This window comes from Barbus barbus, assembly GCF_936440315.1.
Source record: "Barbus barbus genome assembly, chromosome: 31".
NCBI lineage: Eukaryota > Metazoa > Chordata > Actinopteri > Cypriniformes > Cyprinidae > Barbus > Barbus barbus.
The window spans coordinates 9,411,727-9,434,026 of record NC_136759.1 but is presented as its reverse complement, the minus strand read 5'-3'; the positions used below and the strand labels follow the sequence as shown (position 1 = coordinate 9,434,026).

Here is a 22,300-nt window from a genome sequence, read left to right as displayed (position 1 = left end):
TCTCTGTCAAGGGGGGGACTGAGACCTGTGAGAGCAAGAACACATTACAGCAAAAAGGCAATGCATGTGAGGAACTGAGAAGGGAAATTTTCTCATTATTGAACATAAAAGTACCAGAGACTGTGTCAATTGAGGCACCATGTGTTTTGAAGAAGTCCCATCCAAGAAGGGCATCCTGTCTAGAGTCTCTTACAACATACACATTCACACTGAATGTGTGTGACCCAAGACGTAATGTGACGGGTAATGAACCTAAAATGTCTAATTGTTGTCCTGTCAGTGTGTGTGCCACCTGGAAACTTTTCAGTAAGGGGCGATGTTTCAGTGCAGGGATGCGTTGACGTAAGGCCTCACTAATGAGCGACAAACCAGCACCAGTGTCAAGGAAAACACTGACTTCTTGGTCCTCAACGAGTCCTTTTATGTATGGCGTCCAGATTGCAGAGTCCGAAGATGTCACCGTGTTTTCGCTATGGGCCGCTGACAGTTGAACTGAAGATTGGCCCTCATCTCCAGCTACCATTCGTTTCCCGACCGCTGCTCGGTGAAGTGTACATGGCGTGAATGTGGTTGTTGTGGACTTGGAGAGCGATGTCTGTAATACTGCTCACCCCTACGTCGATCTCGGTTCCTGCCTGGACTGCTGTCATCGTTTGATTGACGCCTGTAACCGGGTTGAGAAGTCACTGAGTCATTGTATGCAGCATATCCCCGCTGAGGGCTGAAGCGAATATCTCGACTGTCATAGAGTAAGGGTGTTTCATAGCCTTGCTGCTGATGATGACTTGGCCTGGGGCTCCCTTGTGGCCTGCGATGGCTGTTACTGGAACGTACAGGAGATCGTCCTCTGGAGTAGGGCTCATCAGATGCAGTGAAATGTTGATAGCGAGAAGACGACAAATATAGATTGTCTTTAGCTCTGTCTAGTGAAGGTGATCGTCGACGATAGGCAAAGTGATGCTCTGGAGATGAAACAAAACTGGTATAATGAGACTTCGGCTGCGTCAGCATAGTAACAACAGACTGAAGTTTGTCTACTTTCAGATGGAGGTCACTGAGCTGTGCTGCAAGCATATTGGTGGACTCAGTCGTGAGGCTGTGAACCACGGCTGGTTGAGGTGCAGCAGGCGCCGGCAGAGGAAAAGTCTCGGTGGCTGCAGAACGTGCTCTCTCACACCGACCAGCTACTTTAATCGCATCGTCAAGTGTAGTAACACCAAACTCATACAGCTTAGCTTGCAATGCAGGTTCAAGTCCAGCTATAAAACGTCGCAAAATTTCACCTCTGATGGCTGATTCTCCATAGTCCGGAAAAGCTTGGTGAACAAGGCGGGTCAGTTCGGCAGCATACACTTCCAATGGCTCATTACTCAGACGCGGTCTGGCATTCAAGTAAGTTTGAAAGGTTCTTAATAGCTGTTTTTGATCGAAAACTGCAGCTAATTTGCTACAAGTGGTATCGTAATCAGCTTTTATGTCATCCGACAAACTATCCCAGTAACTGAATGCAGCACCTGCCAATCTTGAAGGAAGTACCTTGGCAAGCTGAGGTTTGTCCATACCTGAGGTCTCACAGCATACTTGAAAACGACGAGCCCACTGAGAAAAGCTTTCGTTGCCATCCCCAGTGAAGTCTGGAGGTAAAACAGCTCTGAAGTGCACTTGCGGGTTTGTTACATTGTCCTCTGCCATGTTTGAATAGATTGAAGTCAATGCAGTGTTGTGTCAGTTCAATCGAGCAAAGTCTTTTATTGGTAAAGATGGTCTGCAGGTTAGACTTGCAGTCACCGAAGTCCGCCACAGGAGGGAGTAACACGCACACGTGTCCGAAAAGTGAGCGCTGTTCAATCCTGGCAATAGGCCAACTTCTAATAGTCCAGTTGCAAACGTCTTCTTGTACTTTACTTATTTTTCCGAAATAAAATGAAAGAAACAAATAACTGAACGTGAAATGAAAACTCACACGATGGTGAAAACAACAAAACTTCTCTAAAGTTATAAATAGTCCGTCGGAATACAGTCCATGCAATTGAAACGGTGAGTAAAGCAAAACGCGTTTCAGTCTAAATTAATCCACTAGCACAACTGATCCAGCATATATGATGAAAGGGCAGCGATTATCATATATTTTAGTTCTTGTCATCATACCAGTCCAACAGCAACTTCTCCAAAGACGCCGGAGACAACCACCGCTGCCACCAATAAATATGTAAGGCGTGGGGTTTTAGCTGCCCGTGGGTTGATGTGAATAAAGACGATGGACTTGAAAATATAGACGGCTAATAACTTTTATTGAGCGAAGCCCTAGAACTGGGGAGGAGAGCAACTGGTCTCTGTGCCCGCCAACCTCTACCCTCTTGACTTCCCCTCACATACTTGACCCTCCTTCTCGGAGGACGCAACACCAAAATAAAAGTCCTTGGCAAAAACATCCAGAAAAAGAATACAATGAATATTAAACAACAACTTCACAATATGATTCGATTTTGGTGAGAATCGGACGAACCGTTTAGGACGAGTTCGACAAAGTAGGTTGTACGAACAATTGAAGATAGCGAAAAAACTAAACCTTACGATTTTTGAATTTGATTCGACTCGGCTTGAGCCAAGGATTCAGAGGAAAAAAAAGAATTTCATTTTGTGGCTTACGGTTCAAAAGTTATTAGCATTTCAAAATGTAATTTTTGGACTAGTGGTGGCGCTAGAGAGTTTGAGTTAGATACTCCAAATTTGCTGTGGTTACTATTGACACTATCATCTATCAGTGTGCCAAATTTTACAACTTTCCCGCAATCGGTTCTATGGGCTGCCATTCATTTTCCGACGGAAGAAGAATAAGAACGCTAACGATGACAATAGGTGCCTGGCCCCTAATTAACAATGACGCTTGATACATCAGTATTGACTCCAGTGTAGGAAACACACTGAAAAAGCACATTTGTAAATCACTTTGGATAAAGTGTCTCAAATGAATAAATGTGCAACATATTTTATTTATTTTTTTGTTCTTTATCAAGTTTATGAAATACTACAAACTGAAATTTCGTCCCAGCTAATCCCTACCGAGTGACCAAATTAAGACTAAATTTCCTACCTTGTTACCATACCTATATTGTTCCCATTTAAATTAGACATTTATTGCTTGAAGACCGCAAAAAGTAGCAAAACCTATGTAGAATTAACAGACAATAAAACAGATATTAAATTCAGTTTGACAACCTAAAGTTGACAATCGACTGAAGAAACTCCTCCATGCTGAATTTTCGTTTTATACAATTTCAACAGTTTTCTTATTTGTAAATAATTATTTTATTTTTGACGTTTCTTTTTCACTGTAGCGGCTTGTGGGTATGTGTAACAATAATGCTCCAGATAGGAGGGTTTCCCTCAGATATGGCAACCTCGACAGAAAGACACGCGATTTCACCGGGTTTCCTGTTTCCGGAATTCCGCACAGACTGGCTGGCTGTCGGCGAATGAAATAAACAAAGACCTACAAATCAGACTCCTACACCTCCTCTCCTCACCTGCAAACATGGACACTGGTGCGTATGTGTAAATATTGTCTCTCGCTGCTCGTAGGTGTGGGTTGAGGGCTCAGAGCTTCACAAATGTTGATGTGAATGGAGTAGCATTGTGTGGCTAACTAGCCCGAGCTGTTTACTACTACAGCTGAAAGTGACTAAGCAAAGCTGTGAGATAGACTTTTAACTCTTGATATCGTATGCTCGAGCTAAATCTCTGGTGTGACGCTTTGAATGGGTTAAAACGAGTGCTTACGTGTAATTATTGGAAATGGAAAGGTTTGTTGTGTGAAAGAGAAGCTAAACACCGTTAAACTACATAAACAATGAAAGGAGTCAAACTGAAGTCAGAGAGCTGGCTGTCAATCATTTCAGGCAGAATCTGACAATGACATCATTCTATCAAACTCTTGTGTGTTACATGAATAGAAAAAGTCATACTTGTCAGTATTTCTTAACATTCATGAGTATGCAATATGTCAATGAAGGTTTAAAGGCACAGTATCACACTCACTGTCCATCCTGGTCTGTAAATTGAGAGCCCTTGTTTTGTGTTTGTGTCCTTGTTTGTTGCCCAGGCCTGAGTCAGGAGAAAGCATCAGCTTTTATCAAGCGCTTCCGCTCGGAGCCACGATATCTGCTCGCCCAGAACGTCTCGACTTGCATTGATCCGTTAGAGGTTTGTCTGCATCGGCAGACGGTCCAGGACACAGTACACGTGTTCCAGCACAGTGTTCCCACAGAGGGCAAGCCTGTCACCAACCAGAAAAACTCAGGTACCTACACTGTGAGGGAAAATTGAGAAGTAAAATTTTGCAGGTGAATGGTGCATCTGACAGATATTCGGTAAAATAATCTAGGCCCACATGAGAGAAAGTGTCAGTCATATTAATGGTCTAGATCAGTGCTTCTCAAAGTCCGGACATTTGTTGTCATCATGACATCCAGTGAGCGTATGACGTTTGACATAATCGGGCGACATTTCACCGCTAATATTTTTTTTTTTTTTTTTTTTTTTTTGCGCTATCACTTATATTATGGCAATTTGTCTTATAGCAGTGCCCAGTGTATACATTTATTTGTGGCGACTTGTCACAATATCAAAACTGACCGCTACAAATAGATTTTCCAAAAGGCTTATACTTCGTTGAATAAACTGAGCACTGCGCGTTTCAAAAATAAAATGGTGTTTTTATATGAATGTATCTTAATTTAAAAGAACCGTCCGTTTTCTTCAGAAAAGCTTTGATGCTAATTTTCATTTGGTCTTTCCTGTAATGGCTGATAAAGTAGCGCTTATTTGATTACAGTCGTTACCGGGGAAACAGCTATATATCACGCTCCAACAGCGCCTCCTGCTGGCAGAGAATCAACTTGCATTTGCTAGTCTGCGGGAAACACTGGTGTCTGTCAGCAAACATAAACAAAAAAGCATGCTTCAGAACTGTTTTGAGAAGGTGCTTAAGTTTTGAGCCATGTATTATTACTATGAATTAGGCTACTACTACTACTATTACTATCTTGTGCCCTGCAATAACCATTTACGCAAACTCTCTTTTGATATAAAGGGAAAAAAAGAGAAAATCGGCCCAAAAAATCAGCATCATATATCGGCCATATGCTGCCCTGATTTCTAAATATCGGCATTGGCCAGAGAAAAAACATTATAGGTCGACTTCTACTGCTGACACTTAACGTTTTGCCACTTTTGCACTTGTTATTAAAGTATTTTGAATGCAAAGGGAACCTTTTTTTTTAAATTAGTGTTTATTTGTTATATGTTATGTATGTTTATTAAAAACACGTTTTGTAATAACCAATTGTTCCGGACCTTTGACACTGATGAAAATTCAGATTTGGACCTTTGAATGTAGACTTTGAGAACCCCTGGTCTAGATTCTAGAATAAGCTTACAGCTAAATAAGAGTAACTGGAAACTTGTCTTTGCACAGTGAAGTCCAAGACTACTGCTGAATGTTTTCTAAAGAATTAGCAAAACAACAAAAAATACTTGGTGCACCACTTCACATATGTATTTCATTAGTACTGTTTTTTTGAACAAGGAAGTAACCTATAGCAGGATAAACTTTTATAGTAGTACATGTGAAAAATATTTGCATAGCAAATACAATATTATTATTATTTGAATATATGTATGTATGGAATGCCTGGATGATGTACTGTAGGACTATACACACACACACACACACACATATATATATATATAGATATATATATTTATATATACACACACACACACACACACATTACAGTTTAAAATGTTTGGGGGTCAGGAACTTTCTATTCTTCAAAGAATCCTGGAATCACAGATTTTTTATTTTTGGAAATCACCAAAAATATTACCTGGCAGAACTGTTTTGAACGTTGTAATGATGATAATAATAATAAGAAGAAAGGTTTTTGGAGCACTGGAGTAATGGCTGCTGTCAGTTTTGTCATCACAAGAAGAAATTACTTTTTAAAATATATTAAAACTCAAAAACATTAACTGTACATTGTAATATTTCACAATATTACTGTTTTTACAATATTTCTGATCAAATAAATGCAGGTTTTGAGTATATGAGTCTTCGTGAATGTGTTTAAAAACAGCTAGATGAATTAATGGATACATAAGTGCATCATCATAATATGAAAAGGGTCCAAATGGCTTAAAACAGGAACCTTTGTAAAGTAAAAAAAAAAAAAAAAAATCCAATTTAAGTACCTTCAGGTTTGACCCGACCTCAATGTCTGTGCTTGTTTTGTTTTTTTCCATCAGGGAGATGTTGGATCTTCTCATGCCTCAATGTCATGCGTCTTCCATTTATGAAGAAGTTTAACATTGAAGAATTTGAATTCAGTCAGTCATATCTTTTTTTCTGGGACAAAGTAAGTTACCGCTCCTCCTGGTCTGGGTTTTCAAAAACGACATAATCTTTACTGTTTAATCTAAGAATCAACTGTATTTATTTACACCAGTCTCTCAGGTTGTAATTCTGCTGTGTTGTTTTTGCTGTCTATCGTTTGCTCTCATTGTGTTAATGGTAAAAGTGCAGTAAATCCTCTTTTTGTGTGAGATGTATTGTGTTCCCTGGATGTTTGTGGACCACTGTGTCCACCCTCTGCCCCTTCACCTTGATGGGACACAGCCCCTGATCATCTGTATTTCTGTTTTTGTCTCAGGTGGAGAGATGCTATTACTTTTTGCATGCCTGTGTGGAGACAGCCCAGCGGAAGGAGTCAGTAGATGGCAGATTGGTTCAGTTCCTGCTATCAAATCCTACCAATGATGGTGGGCAGTGGGATATGCTGGTTAACCTTATTGGTCAGTTTAGCTCTGTTGCATTGAACTAAACTCACATTTGTTCAGGGGAAGCATGTACTTGTCAATTTAAATGTGAATTGGCATCTTTTCACTTCAGACCAAAAATGGTTTAAATGTATGAATTGAACCTTTGTACATCTTCACATTCAAGTTGCATTTAAAACCCTATGTGTTTTTCAGAAAAATACGGCGTCATCCCTAAGAAGTGCTTCCCCGAGTCTCACAGCTCTGAGGCCTCCCGTAGAATGAACGATATCCTCAATCACAAGGTGAGTTACGCTCAACCCTTGAAAGCAACTCTCAGTCTGCAGCGCTGTGTATCCCCTCAAGCTTTTATGTTGACATTTACCGAACGGGGATTTAGTGGCTGCGCATGAGCTGGTGGCTCCATCACAGAAACACTCTGAGTCATCGGATGAGCAGAGGATAAAGTCGCTAAGGTCTGTTAGATAAATGAGGAAGATGGGAGTTTTGGCCCGCATGACATTTAATGAAGAGCTCAAACAAATATGAGATAAAAAGATTAATCAAAGTAACCAGTGTTATTTTAGAATTTTTTTACTTTCATAATATTTATTCATATTTTGAAATAGCTTTTATTTTATATCATTGATATTTATTTTAATTTAAGCTTCAAGTTTTTTTATGTGATTTTGCCAGTTTTATTAGTTTTTTTTAATGTCTGTTTAGCTTTATTTTTATTTCTGTTTTAGTCATTTTGGTACTTAAACTTATTTCACTTTTTTGCCAGTTTGTCTGCTTAATTTCAATTACCAAAAACTATTTTTAATTTTAGTTTAGTTTTAGTTAACAGTAATCTGAAAAGATTGAAAGGTTACATTTTTTTTACATGGCCTTTTAAAGCACTGTTTACTCTTGGTTTATATTATGAAAAAATTGTGAGAAAGGGGTTTATAAGATGTGTTATAACACATTTGAGATATTATATAATTAGACACATTATTTAGCATTATCCATTTTTTCAGTGTAATTATTTTTGTGATTTGTAATTTGCATTTGTTTTGTTGTTGCAGCTGAGGGAGTATTGTCTAAGGCTGAGGAACATGGTGGCCAGTGAAGCCACTAAAATCGAGCTCTCTGACACTATAGACACCATGATTGAGGAGGTGAGTTTGTTTTTTGGAGCAAACCTGCCCTCTGTTTTATGACAATGGTATAGATCAGCCTGAAAAAAAAAAAAGGTAAAAAAATTATAATTTACTCAACCTCGTGTCATTCCATCCCTGTATTCGCATATGCACATCAATTACATAATTAAAGATCTTGGCAACATATTGATTTGATTTTTAAATAAGAAATATTTTGTATTAGAAATTGGATTCTTTTATCTCTTTTTTTCTTCATAAAAAGATAACAGTTTGGAATGACATGATGAATAAAAAAAATGGACTATTTTTGAACAAACTATTTAGAAAGGTAATAGAATAGCCCTGTTGAGGGCGCTGTTTGACTGATTATGAAACCACCACTAGAGGTTGCCAGACAATATTGCAAGGTTATCTTTCACTGGCTTGGCAGCAAACTCGTGCATATTTCACATAAGCAGAGAGAACTATACAATTGTGGATAAGAGACTGTCAAGCTTACTTTTTATAATTGTGGGATTTGCAACTGTTTGCTCCTTATCGGCAGTTGCCAGCTCTGAAAACACCCCAATATATCAGCTTTGGGAAACATAAAAGCTTTTTTAAGACACATTTCCAGAATCAACAAACATATGGGCAATATGATCAGTTTCATAATTCAGTCCATAAAAAAATGTAAAGGTCATTTTTTTCACAAAGATCAGCATATAACCAGTGTAACATTTCACATGTAATGTGTATATAATGAAATGTACAAACTAAAAGTAAAAAATAAAAAAACGAAACTTGCTTCTTAAAATACACATTCAATGGCGTTCAAAAATCTGTTAAAGGAATTTGAAATATTCCAAAAAATTGGCAATTTGATTGTAGGTATGCATATTTATTATACTATTATTATATATTCTAAAGAATAAACAATACCCTGTTAAATTTGAAATAGGACCCGTCTGTATGTCAGACTGTAAGTGATGCAATGACGTAAGTACTGACATATTGTAAATATCATAAGTGCTCGATCTGATAAAACATAGACATCAATAATTAAACTCCATTTGAGCTGAGCAATAAAGTAAAGTCGTGACGTATTGTCAAGTATGGTGACCCATACTCGAAATTGGTGCTCTGCGTTTAACCCATCCAAGTGCACACACACAGCAGTGAGTAGTGAACAAATGCACACACACACACACACACACACACACACACCGTGAACACACACCCGGAGCATTGGGCAGCCATTTATGCTGCGGCGCCCGGGGAGCAGTTGGGGGTTCGGTGCCTTGCTCAAGGGTACCTCAGTCGTGGTATTGAGGGTGGAGAGAGTGCTGTACATTCACTCCCCCCACCTACAATCCCTGCCGGCCGGGGACTCGAACCCGCAACCTTTCGATTACAAGTCCAATTCTCTAACCATTAGGCCACGACTTCCAATAACATTGTCACCCAACTGTGAACCAAAATGAGCACATACAAAGCGTGCCCTGGTTTTGTGAATACCTGCGTATGTGTATTTTAACGTATCTTTTATATGTTTGCACGCATTTTTATGCGTGTGAGCTAGACGGAGAGAAAGAGCAAGCGCCTGCAGGACTTGATGACAGAATGTTCCACAAACATGATGGTTATCACCCGGTGCCTGTCGTTGAGTGGCAAAGGCAATCTCACTGGCATTATTACTATACCTCCACCATCTGTGGAGGGATGATGCACAGCGCACACGTCTAAGTTAATATCTCTAAGCTCATTCTCTGCGTTTCTCTCCCAGGATAAGCATATGCCTAAGCATATATCCTGTTTTCGACAGGATGTTTTTTTTGTCCACCTGGTGGAGGTTTGTTTTCTGTAGCACTTCACTGGCAGAGGAGTTGTTGGGACGTGGGTTAGTTTATTTAATAGGGACACGGTGAGACATTTTTATTCATATCAAAATGGTGAGTTACAGTGGATGAGATCAAATGCAGGTCATATTTATGTATAATATGTCAATTCAGAACTTGTATGAGGTTCAAAATCAGTTTGTACCTTTTTTTTATCTGTCGTTTCCATTCATAATCACACAAGTAGATCAAAGGTGACTTTGTTTAACTGGAGTTATTGATGTGTTGGCACTGCTGGACTGGACAGTGTCACTCTTTACAATCGCAGACCTGTGTGCTGCAGGACATGCTTTAAAGTTGCTAAACAAACCACTTCTTGTGAAGCTTCATGTGGGAACTCAAAATGCTTCTATTATAAAATACACACACACATATATATTTATAATATACATATATTACAGATCAGAGGAAATTTGATATAATTGCTTTAATCACAGAATCAATTCATCATGATTGTATTTTATAAATATTCTGCTCATTTGTCATATTTGACCCTGGACCACAAAACCAGTCATAAGTAGCACGGGTATATTTATAGCTGTAGCCAAAAATACATTGTATGGGTCAAAATTATCAATTTTTATTTTATGCTAAAAATCATTAGGAAATTAAGTAAAGAGCATGTTCCATGAAGATATTTTGTAAATTTCCTACCATAAATATATCACAACTTAATTTTTGATTAGTAATATGCATTGCTAAGGACTTAATTTGGACAGCTTTAAAGGCGATTTTCTCAATGTTTAGATTTTTTTGCACCCTCAGATTACAGATATTCAAATAGTTGTATCTTGGCCAAATATTGTTCTATCCTAACAATATGATCTTTCCCATCAATGGAAAACTTAATTATTCAGCTTTCAGATGATGTATAAATCTCAATTTCGAAAAATGTACCCTTATGACTGATTTTGTAGTCCAGGGTCACATATCTTGGAGTTTGTTTGCACATGCTAGAAGATTGTGTATGTATGATAAAGGAATGTGCATTTTTGTTGTTTTTTGGTTGAGGTCTGTTTCATCACTGCAGAGAATTATCCACAACCACAACATAAAGACAATCTGAAATTCCCTTGTTGATCTTTGTTTGTCTGAAAGGACCAAATGTGTTTCCACAAAGTTAAAGTTAATCGAATGTCAGCTGTTCACAGCCTCTAATGGGTCATCCGATCATAAATTATATTTTGGCTTGCGTTGTTTCATTTTTGCCATGTAACAAAAGCAAAAAGGCCAATTGTTAACATGCCATTCTTTGTTGAACTTCATTCTGTTTACTTCCTTGCAAAGCTGTGCTTGAGAAGCAGATGCAAATAAACACAAACTAAAATGATAGGATCGCCACTGTGGTCTCTGTACTGGAGTCTAGCAGCCATATAGAAAAGCAATGTTTACGTGGAAGATCAGTTACACGTACCTACCCACAGGCAGCTGGAAATGTGCCATGTTGCATCTTCATACATACAACCAGCAATTTGCATGGCTGATTGCTTGCACATGGATTACTTTGACGTGAGACAGCCAGTCAGAGTGTTGCTTTCCTTGTCAACAAATCTTTTTTTCATTTTATTTATTGATTTATTTTTCATATTAATTACTTTTTGTCCCTTTTTCTTCTTTTGTAATTAATATATAGCTCTGTGGGGTGTTTAATTTATTATTCTGCGCTTTTTTTTTTTTGTAGTTTATTGCTTTTATTTTTTGCATTTCTTTGTAATATGTTTTTGTTTAGTTCTGCATGGATTTTCATTTGTTTTTATTTTGTTTAATTTTCTTTTAGGTTTGAGAGGTTTCATTTTATTTCATTTCGTTTTGCTGGTTTTTGTTTTAATTTTTAGTTGATCTGTTTTATTTTGTTTTGCTTTTTTATTGTGGTTTATTTTATTTACTTTGTTTATTTGGTCTTTTTTTGTTCTTTGTAATGTAGTTTAGTTCTGGGGGGGTTAATTTATTGTATTTTTTAGTTTTTCATGGTTTTTATTTTTAATTTTATTAATTTAGTGATTTAGTTTGCCTTTTTACTGCCTTTTTTACATAAGCCATGTTTGATGTCATAATGCCTGTGTAAGCACCATGGCTCAAGACTACCACAAGGCCACAGCTCTGACCCATTAGAATAAACTAAAACGTTTTCCTGTAACATGTCAAAATGCTTTTGACAATCTACTTAGGACATATGAGAGTTTCCTGCACCTTTCACATCAAATGCGTGTTGCTTATTCCATACATACAAGTTTAGAGTAATTTAAACATTGCATCAATACACCTTGCTCTTGTTAAGTTGCTCCGACTCACAGATCCTGCATAATCCAAATTGAAGGCATAACGAAACAGCCTGAGAGGATGAGATTTAGTGCTTTTGGACGAGACATTGTGTTTTTCTTAAGCAAAAGATTTACATTGTGCTGTGGCATGCTCATCTTTCTGGCCTGTGAGCCAGCCGCTCATCCCTAGATGTGCCTCTCAGCTCTTCCTGCTGCCCTGTGGCCACCCAGCCTCAGACAGGTGTTTCAATATTGACTCGCTGACTCTGTACTGACGTCAGTGAACCTCGGCCATTGTTTTGTGTGAGCGGCACTTTTCAACAGGCCAAAAAAAGGGAAAACGGGCGCCCATGTTGTTTGGACGGTCCTGTAAGTTTATCTAAGAGAGAGGATGTCAGAGCGTGCGACGCAGAGGCTGTTTGTGCGGTTGGAGCATCTGGGTCCAATGCCGGGTCAACAGGGAGGAAAGAGGGCTGGGCGCCGCCGGTATTTACTCTCCCTCTGGGAAGACTGGATAGAGAAAACAAACTTTAATGCTAAATGGTTTTCTTTTGGGATTGGGCTAGAATAGGGTGAGAGAGAAGGTTGGTTACTAGCTCTCTTCTGAAACCTCTCATCTAAAGAGTACAATAAATTGACAAATGTTGACTTATGTTCTTCCAAAGCCTTCTGTGGAACATAAATGATATTTAGCAAATGAAAGTGGATGATTTATACTGTCAAACTCCAAATAGGATGAAAAAGCACCATTAAAAATAGTCATTATGAGTCTTCTGAAGATATATGAGCGAGCTTTGTGTGATTAAAAGACCAAAAAAAAGTATATTTTATTGAAGTTCTCTCATGGCGATGTCCATTTTTATTTAATATAAACTTTTTTTTAGATTTAGTGTTTTTTTGCATGTGTGATGAATAGACCAAAATTTGTTTATACATAATACAGTCAGGTCCATAAATATTGGGACATCGACACAATTCTAACATTTTTGGCTCTATACACCACCACAATGGATTTCAAATGAAACGGACAAGATGTGCTTTAACTGCAGACTGTCAGCTTTAATTTGAGGGTATTTACATCCAAATCAGGTGAACGGTGTAGGAATTACAACAGTTTGCATATGTGCCTCCCACTTGTTAAGGGACCAAAAGTAATGGGACAATTGGCTTCTCAGCTGTTCCATGGCCAGGTGTGTGTTATTCCCTCATTATCCCAATTACAATGAGCAGATAAAAGGTCCAGAGTTCATTTCAAGTGTGCTATTTGCATTTGGAATCTGTTGCTGTCAACTGTCAAGATGAGATCCAAAGAGCTGTCACTATCAGTGAAGCAAGCCATCATTAGGCTGAAAAAACAAAACAAACCCATCAGAGAGAGAGCAAAAACATTAGGCGTGGCCAAAACAACTGTTTGGAACATTCTTAAAAAGAAGGAACGCACCGGTGAGCTCAGCAACACCAAAAGACCCGGAAGACCACGGAAAACAACTGTGGTGGATGACAGTAGAATTCTTTCCCTGGTGAAGAAAACACCCTTCACAACAGTTGGCCAGATCAAGAACACTCTCCAGGAGGTAGGTGTATGTGTGTCAAAGTCAACAATCAAGAGAAGACTTCACCAGAGTGAATACAGAGGGTTCACCACAAGATGTAAACCATTGGTGAGCCTCAAAAACAGGAAGGCCAGATTAGAGTTTGCCAAACGACATCTAAAAAAGCCTTCACAGTTCAGATGAGACCAAGATCAACTTGTACCAGAGTGATGGGAAGAGAAGAGTATGGAGAAGGAAAGGAACTGCTCATGATCCTAAGCATACCACCTCATCAGTGAAGCATGGTGGTGGTAGTGTCATGGCGTGGGCATGTATGGCTGCCAGTGGAACTGGTTCTCTTGTATTTATTGATGATGTGACTGCTGACAAAAGCAGCAGGATGAATTCTGAAGTGTTTCGGGCAATATTATCTGCTCATATTCAGCCAAATGCTTCAGAACTCACTGGACGGCGCTTCACAGTGCAGATGGACAATGACCCAAAGCATACTGCAAAAGCAACCAAAGAGTTTTTGAAGGGAAAGAAGTGGACTTATGCAATGGCCAAGTCAATCACCTGACCTGAATCCGATTGAGCATGCATTTCACTTGCTGAAGACAAAACTGAAGGGAAAATGCCCCAAGAACAAGCAGGAACTGAAGACGGTTGCAGTAGAGGCCTGACAGAGCATCACCAGGGATGAAACCCAGCGTCTGCTGATGTCTATGCGTTCCAGACTTCAGGCTGTAATTGACTGCAAAGGATTTGCAACCAAGTATTAAAAAGTGAAAGTTTGATTTATGATTATTATTCTGTCCCATTACTTTTGGTCCCTTAACAAGTGGGAGGCACACATGCAAACTGTTGTAATTCCTACCCCACTCACCTGATTTGGATGTAAATACCCTCAAATTAAAGCTGACAGTCTGCAGTTAAAGCACATCTTGTTCGTTTCATTTGAAATCCATTGTGGTGGTGTATAGAGCCAAAAATGTTAGAATTGTGTCGATGTCCCAATATTTATGGACCTGACTGTATATAGTTTGTGTATATATAGTGTTTTTATTTTTTTCTGGGTTTTTTAATGTTTTTGTTTTTATTTGGTATGTAGAGGTTTTTTTTTGTCCTTCGGCTTTTGCCTTTTGCTTCTGTTTATAGGGAAAATTAGAGAGTAGTCAAAAGTGACTTTTTGGAATAAATTTAAATGTTTCCTCATACCATCTCAAAAATTCAAGTCATTATTCTCCCAATGTTTCCTATTAAAATCTCCTACACGCTTGCATGGCATTGCACAAGAGTCATTGGTTTTTTTTTCACATCTCATGAGCAAATGTCTTGCCTTTTTGGAACTTGACAGTTTAAACACTGTCCCCTTTTGTTGGAATAAAGCAGCTTTGACATTCTGCAAAATCTCCTTTTTTTGAAACATGAGGAGTGAGTAAATAAGTTTTCATTAGTCAGTGAACTATTCCTTAAATAAAAAAAAAGCTTAAGGAGTCATAAATTGTTTTTATTTTCTATGGATTTTGTGTGAAGTCCAGACAAATGAAATCTTATTTAGTTTGAATAAAGTCAACCAGAATTCTCTGTAAAATTCAGTTTGTGTGGCACGTCTTTGTTGATTCGCCTACTTGCATATGCCAAAAGAAAAAAGACATGCACATCTTATCTGTCCAGTTTCTTGCCTTCCTGCATTTGCGATTGACCAAGAAGTGCATATTATCAAGGTCAAGTTAATCTTGGCTACGAGAAATCCACGTTCCAATATGTAAAGCTCAGGTCGCGGTCAGGAGAGGGCAGGAAATGCCTGGGATTGGAGTAACAAAGGCTAAATTCTGAGAACTAAAAACAGTTTGAGTTCAGAATAAAGAGTACCAGAGTCAAACACACAGTGTTTGTGTTCTTAGTGCTAATCTCAGCTACATCCTGTCAAAGCCAGAGCTTTCTCTAATGTGGTTTGTTTTGTTCTCCCAGGTCTTATTTAAGATATCACATTCATATGTCATCCATCTTCAGAGTTCAATCTTCAATCAACAATTTTTGAATTTTGAATGCTTATTAGGAGCCATAAAACTTGAGAGTTTCCGCTATGCACACTACAGTTCAAAAGTTTGGGGGCAATATGATTCCATGTGTTTTTTTTCTCTTTTACTTGATGTCTTCAGGTGTTTCGAGTGGCCAGTGTTTGTCTGGGCAGTCCTCCAGACACCATCTGTTGGGAATACCGGGACAAGGAGAAGACCTTCCACCGCATGGGTCCTTTAACTCCTCTGGAGTTTTACACAAAGCACGTCAAGCCCCTCTATAATCTTCAGGACAAGGTAAGAACAGCACAGTCCATGTCAGCTTCAGTCTGTTGTAGTCTTCACTCACAGGTTGTGTAATCTCTGTGCAGATCTGCCTCGTTAACGACCCTCGGCCACAAAACCCCTATGGAAAGCTGTACAGTGTGGAGTTTCTGGGAAACATGGTGGCCGGCCGCAGAACACTTTACAACAACCAGCCCATCGAGCTGCTCAAGAAAGCTGCTGCAGATTCCATCAAGGGTGGAGAGGTAAAATCATTTAGGTTCGAAGGGTTGCCATTATAATTAGGCTGGTTTAGGGTCATGTGATCATCCTTGCAAAAGTTTAGGGATACCAAATTTTTTATTTTTTTTGGAAATACTTTGATTTAGCAAGGATGCTTTAAATTGATCAAAAGTGCCACAATATTACAAAATATCTCTGTTTCAGATACACGCTGTTGATCAAAGAATTGTAAACCTTTCTGAATGATCATGTGACACTGAAGACTGGAGCAATGGCTGCAGAAATTTCAGCTTGCCATCACGGATATAAATTACAATTTGAAATCTATTGAAATAGAAAAGGTTATTTTAAGATAGTAGTAATATTTCACAATATTTACTTTTTGACTATCAAATAAATGCAACCATAAGTACAAGAAACTTCTTTCAAAAACATTGAAAAATTTAATCAACCCCAAACTTTTGAACAGTAGTGTATGTGAATCACAGCCCAGGAATAAACAGATTAAATGACTATAATCGTTTTTGCACAATTATTCCCATATGACAAAAGAGACCTATGTGGTTTGATAGTGATTGTTGAAGGTGGTCAATTCGTTACAAATGCAGCATTTTGATGTCTGTAGTGAAAATTAATTGAGAGAAGCATTTTTTACTCATTTGCATCTCTAAATTCATCTATTTTTTTGAGCTAAAAGAGAGAAAAAATCTAGATAAACTTAACTAACTGAATAGCCTGCTGGTGGACAGCTTAGTCATTTTGTCTCTTATCCCTATTCCCAGATGCATATTTTATCAGGATGAAACATAATGACCGTGTAAAGAGTTTTTTGCAATTTCAGTATATTGCATTCTCGAATTTTCAAGTCTTGTTGTACATGTTGTGTCCTGACAATTTAATCAGCACAAAAACAGAGAAAAACATAGAACACATAAGTTGATAGTCAAAAATAGTGGTTGTGATAATGTATGTCTGTATTAATTGGTGTCTTTCTGGCATCAGGCGGTGTGGTTCGGCTGTGACGTAGGCAAACATTTTCACAGCAAACTGGGCATCAATGACATGAATGTGTGAGTATTGCCTCTTCTGCCAGTTAAAAGGTAAGACTTTTCTGAGTGTATTTTTGACACTAAGGATTCTCTGTATTTTTGTAGGTTTAACCATGACCTGGTGTTCGGCATCTCGGTGAAAAACTTGTCTAAGGCAGAAAGGCTGATCTTTGGAGATTCTATGATGACCCATGCCATGATCCTGACTGCCGTTACTGACAAGGTATTGGCAGAACAGCACGCTCAGAAACATTGTCGAACATGCTTGGATTGGATAGTTTGAGATAGTTATTTAAAGAACACTATATCACACAGGTCATGACCCTGAATGCTCATTAACGGCACTTGCAGTCATTATGACCTCAAGATTATTCCTCCCTCTGCAGACATCCGGCCTGTTTAATTACAAGCAGATTTTGAGATTACTGACTATTTTGCCCTCATAAGTCACCATATGCATGTCCAGAGTTCATTATTCTCTTCTCTGGCACCCGGTGGGGCAGCACCAGTGTACATGTGCTGTAAAGCAAAGGGCTTCTTTGCCTTTTTTGTTAATAAGTAAAAGATATCTTAGGTTTAAAGAGCAGCTAGACATTACAAAATTTGAAATACAGAGAAAATAATACTCAATATACCAAATTAATATTTCAGCAAGGATGCATTAAAGGGTTAGTTCACCAAAACATTAAAATTCTGTCATTTATTATTCACCCTCATGTCGATCCAAACCCGCAAGACCTTCGTTCATCTTTGGAACAAATTAAGATATTTTTTTATGAAATCCGATAACTTTCTGACCCTGCATAGACCGCAATGGAACTACCACGTTCAAGGCCTAGAAACATGGTAAGGATACTGGTAAAATAGTCCATGTGACATCAGTGGTTCAACCTTAATTTAATGAAGCTACGAGAATACTATTTGTTCGCAAAGAAAACTAAAATAATGATTTTATTCAACAATTTCTGAAAACACACCTCGTTTTCAGACCAGCATGCCCATGAGTGCACAAATAGGCGCAAATGCATTTGCTATTTAAACAACGTGGTGCAGGATGTGAAAATTATAACTGCGTCAGGCTGAAACTAGCAAAAAACACTTGCGTCACACCTGGCGCCACATTGCGCCAAGTGTATGATAGGGCCCCATATCTTACCAACCCCAAACATTTGAACAGTTGTGTATGCTATTAAAGTCTAATTTTGTTCCTATAATTTGGTCATTTAACAGGCGCTTTTATCATAAATAACACGTAGCACCTGGGATTAAGTGCTTTGCCCAGAGTCGCAGTGGCAATAGTTTACATATCATCCATTGTTAACCTAAAACCTTTCAGTTATGATTCCACATCTCTATCCACTACACTATGATTGTCATGTGCATGGGATGGACTTTCACTCTCTTTTTTTAATCACCTCTGTCTCTCATCCACAGAATGGAAAGGAGGGATGCTACGAGAAGTGGCGTGTGGAGAACTCGTGGGGAGACGACCGTGGGAATAAAGGTGAGGGGGTTACCATCGGTCTGCCGCTTTTATATGCTTCCTAATTTACAGATATTTAGCTTTTGACATTGAATAATTCAATTTGCAGCAGGATTACTTCTTGGGGCTCTTTAGTCCGTGCTTCAACTTAATTTAACTCTTGTCTGAGAACACCAGGAGCTGGATATTTGATTTAGCATGGGGTCTTTGCTGGGCCTCTCTGGATTGAGAGGTTTAGAGCATGCTGTGTGTGTTATTTGGGCCGGGCACATCTGTAGACCCGCTCACAGCTGGACCCGCATGTCCATACCCACCGTCTTATTTAAAACAGACGCTACATCGAGGGGCTGTTTAATTAGCTTTGGCTGCCCGGAGAAAGAAAGAGTGTGTGCACACATTGCCGTTTTCTTTCCGCTTCCATAGACTTGAATTCCTCAGAAGATTATAAAGGTATTTTGGCCAATACCTTTATAATCTTCTAATGATTCCTTGCAGATTGCTTCATCTGCGCATTTAAAAAGTTCAAAGTTTGCCTTAGGTGAAGTGTGTAATTTTTCCATTTGGTGAAGTGTGTCATTTTTTTTCCCTGTTAAAATACTTTTTCTTTTGTTGGTTTAATGAGATCCAAAGGCATTCATAGGTTGACTTCCTCAAAATGTGCAAACGCTGTGGTTCTGTGGTGTTTCTAAGGCAAGCATGGCTATTTCTGTTGCACATATACTAACGTTCAAAAGGTTTGGTTTTAGAATGTTTTGCATAATTAAATAACAGCAAATCTAGACGAGGAGGGGAATTAGAAAAATGTGTTGTTGAGGTCGAAGGGGTTAAGGGCTCTCAAATTGGTCATAACAGTTGTTTCCCCTGAAGATTAGATAATAATGTGATATATTCAGGGGGGCCGCGTAAACGTTCTGAAGGAATACAGGCTTCAGGCTTGTAAGATTGATTATTTCTGCCTCATTCTGGCCTATTTTTGCATATTGTGGCACGAACAAGAGGTTAAAGAGGGGTATTTGTGTAACTGATTTTGACAGAATATTTATAATGCGGTCAATGGCTAACTGGAGGCCCCTGAAGCTGGTAGATTTTATGGCTGTAGAAGTGATGAATAGAGAGGTAAATATTCTGTCAGATGCTTTGTGCCCCCCAGGAATGCATGATATTTATTACAAACACAATCAAAGACTGCTAGCTACTCAAATAAACGTGATGTTTTGTAGCAAAAATCGGTTAGTTTTTTCAGATTCAGAACCGTTTGTCTCTGAGGCTTCTCTCAGCCTCATTAAAAGTCTGTTCTTATCCATAAACAATGCCCTATTTGCACACACTCGATGCACAGAAATCCAACATGGAAATCCAAGCTCTACTGCTTCATTTGTGCACTGTATGTTCTGCTCTGTTTCACTAGGCATTCAATGGCCTGGTTTGATTTGTCTTAGTCAACCAGTCATGGCCCAGGAGTGAATGCTGAGTGAAATAAAGCTTATCATCATCTACTTCCTGCTTTTAACAGGGCAAAACATTCCTGATGTCAAGTTTTTGTACTTTCTTTAAGCGATTAAGAGAGGAACTGGCTTTAGCGGGAGCCATTAACGGACACGATTAGATCCTGACACATCCTGAATGAAAAATATTGTTCAAATGTGTGTTTGCTTGTTTTAAAATCAAACCTTTTTGGTTTTGAGAGGTGAGACGGGCAATCTAGACAAGGTGTGGCTCGTTCCCTCCATGTGAACAATGGAGAATGTGCGGAGCTAATGGGATCAGGATTTTATTTGACATCAGATTTGGCAGCGTTAAACACGGTTTGCTGTTAGTTTTACTCGCAAGCCTAATCGGATTTCAGCGTGTGATGGAAAAACCCAGTCTCACGAGGCGGCGCTAAATCGGACATCTTTCAGACTTGGACTTTATATATCGCCGCCATATTGCTTAATTACATTTTTAATTGGCAGATTGAGCTCTGTTCAAACCTAGTGAGCTAAGCTGAAGTTTCTCATATAAGAGCTTCTGTTGCGGCAAATTAAATGGTGTTCCACTCCTCCGTCCCTCTATCTTTCTTGTGCTCATCTCTCATTTTACCCATTTATCTCTGTCTGTTGTCCGTGCCTCATCTCGGCCTCTTCCTGCAGGATATCTGATCATGACAGACGAGTGGTTCTCGGAGTATGTGTACGAGGTGGTGGTGGATAAGAATTTCCTCCCTCCTGAAGTGCTGGATGTCATGCAGAAGGAGCCCATCGTCCTCCCGGCCTGGGACCCCATGGGAGCCCTGGCATAACCACGGGAGCCGCAGGCACTGGTCTCAGCCTGGTCTCCTTGACTCCGCCTCCAACCGGTTTTTACCCTCTCACAAAAAGCCTACTCTAGATATTAAACAAAATAAAAAATTTTGTCTCTTTTTTTATTATCACTGGAGTCTGAGTGTGGAATCATTTCAGTGCATCATTTGCTCAGTATAATTCCTGATTTAATCAGCATTACGTGATTTGAATTATGGCATCTTTGAGATATATACACTGCCATTCAAGTTGTTGTTGTTTTTTTTATGGAAGAAATCTGAATTTTTATTCAGCAAGGATGCATTAAATTAATCAAAAGTTACACTTGGATTGCAAAAAAAACAAACAATTAAATTGTAAATAAATAGAATTCTTTTGAATTTTCTACTCAAAGAATTCTGGAAAGGAATGTATCATAGTTTCTACAGAAATATTAAACCGCACAACTGTTTATAAACATTGATTTTTGAATGATCCTGTGACACTGGTATAATGATGCTGAAAATGCAGTTTGGCCATCACAGGAATAAATAATATTTTTGAAAATATTTTAAAATAGACAAAAAAGGGATTTTACATTATAATAATATTTTATAATATTAATGTTTTTTACTGTAATTTTGATCAAATAATTGCAGTCTTGGTGAGCATATTTTTTTAAATTTTTGTGTGTTTTCTAGTACATAACCCAACAATTATTGTTGGGTTATGTAACAATTATTATTATTTACTAGAATTTCATAACATCCTAGGTGCAACGCTCACCACCAACAGACAGGATTATTTGAGATCCCACTGGAAGACTATCAGCGCAGCATATGTTAAATCATGGCTTGGGACCTACACTGTAAAAAATGATCGTGATTTTAACGGTAAAAAACTGTGAAAATGCTGTGAAAAAACCTGTTACATGGTTAACGGAAAGTCCCTGTAAAATTTACAGGGAAAAACCGTAAACTGACGTTCCCAGAATTCCCTGCTTTCCATTTCAAATTCTGTTTGAATTTGACGTTTTTTCTTTGAAATAACTACGTTTCTTCTTAGTTTTTTCTTATCAGTTATGTTTATTAGGGTTGTATGTTACATCTAATGTTGTTAAATTAATGTTTATAGCATATTTCAGTTTAATGAGTCTCACCATGATGGTGTTTAGTGCTTGTGTGAATGACACTGTGCACCTTCTGTATATTCTATTGTCTAAAAGTTGCTTGTGATGGGCTTTGGCTTATCATGTGACTTTCTCATCATTACCTGCATTTGGTGGTTATCAGTGTATTTCAAAGGAACAAAACAGATTTCAGTACTTTAATAGGTTGGTATATTA

At 38.5% G+C, this 22,300-nt stretch overlaps 1 protein-coding gene across 4 annotated transcripts; it reads left to right on the top strand.

The window, feature by feature from the left end:
- Nucleotides 1–3,395: 3,395 nt before the first annotated feature.
- Nucleotides 3,396–21,106, top strand: LOC306851560 (bleomycin hydrolase-like). 4 transcript variants are annotated; one of them, XM_079387892.1, is made up of 12 exons: nt 3,396–3,545; nt 4,103–4,300; nt 6,307–6,416; nt 6,711–6,852; nt 7,033–7,121; nt 7,887–7,979; nt 15,797–15,952; nt 16,027–16,185; nt 17,165–17,232; nt 17,317–17,434; nt 18,646–18,715; nt 20,827–21,106. In XM_079387892.1, exons 1-12 carry the CDS (start codon nt 3,536–3,538, stop codon nt 20,973–20,975), a joined length of 1,362 nt encoding a protein of 453 aa, XP_079244018.1. In that variant the 5' UTR covers nt 3,396–3,535; the 3' UTR covers nt 20,976–21,106. The 4 variants fall into 4 exon arrangements, with proteins under 4 accessions (XP_079244018.1, XP_079244019.1, XP_079244020.1 ...); XM_079387893.1 differs by having other exon boundaries at nt 3,426–3,545; nt 6,711–6,819; XM_079387894.1 differs by lacking the exon at nt 3,396–3,545 and adding an exon at nt 3,603–3,694.
- Nucleotides 21,107–22,300: the final 1,194 nt, after the last annotated feature.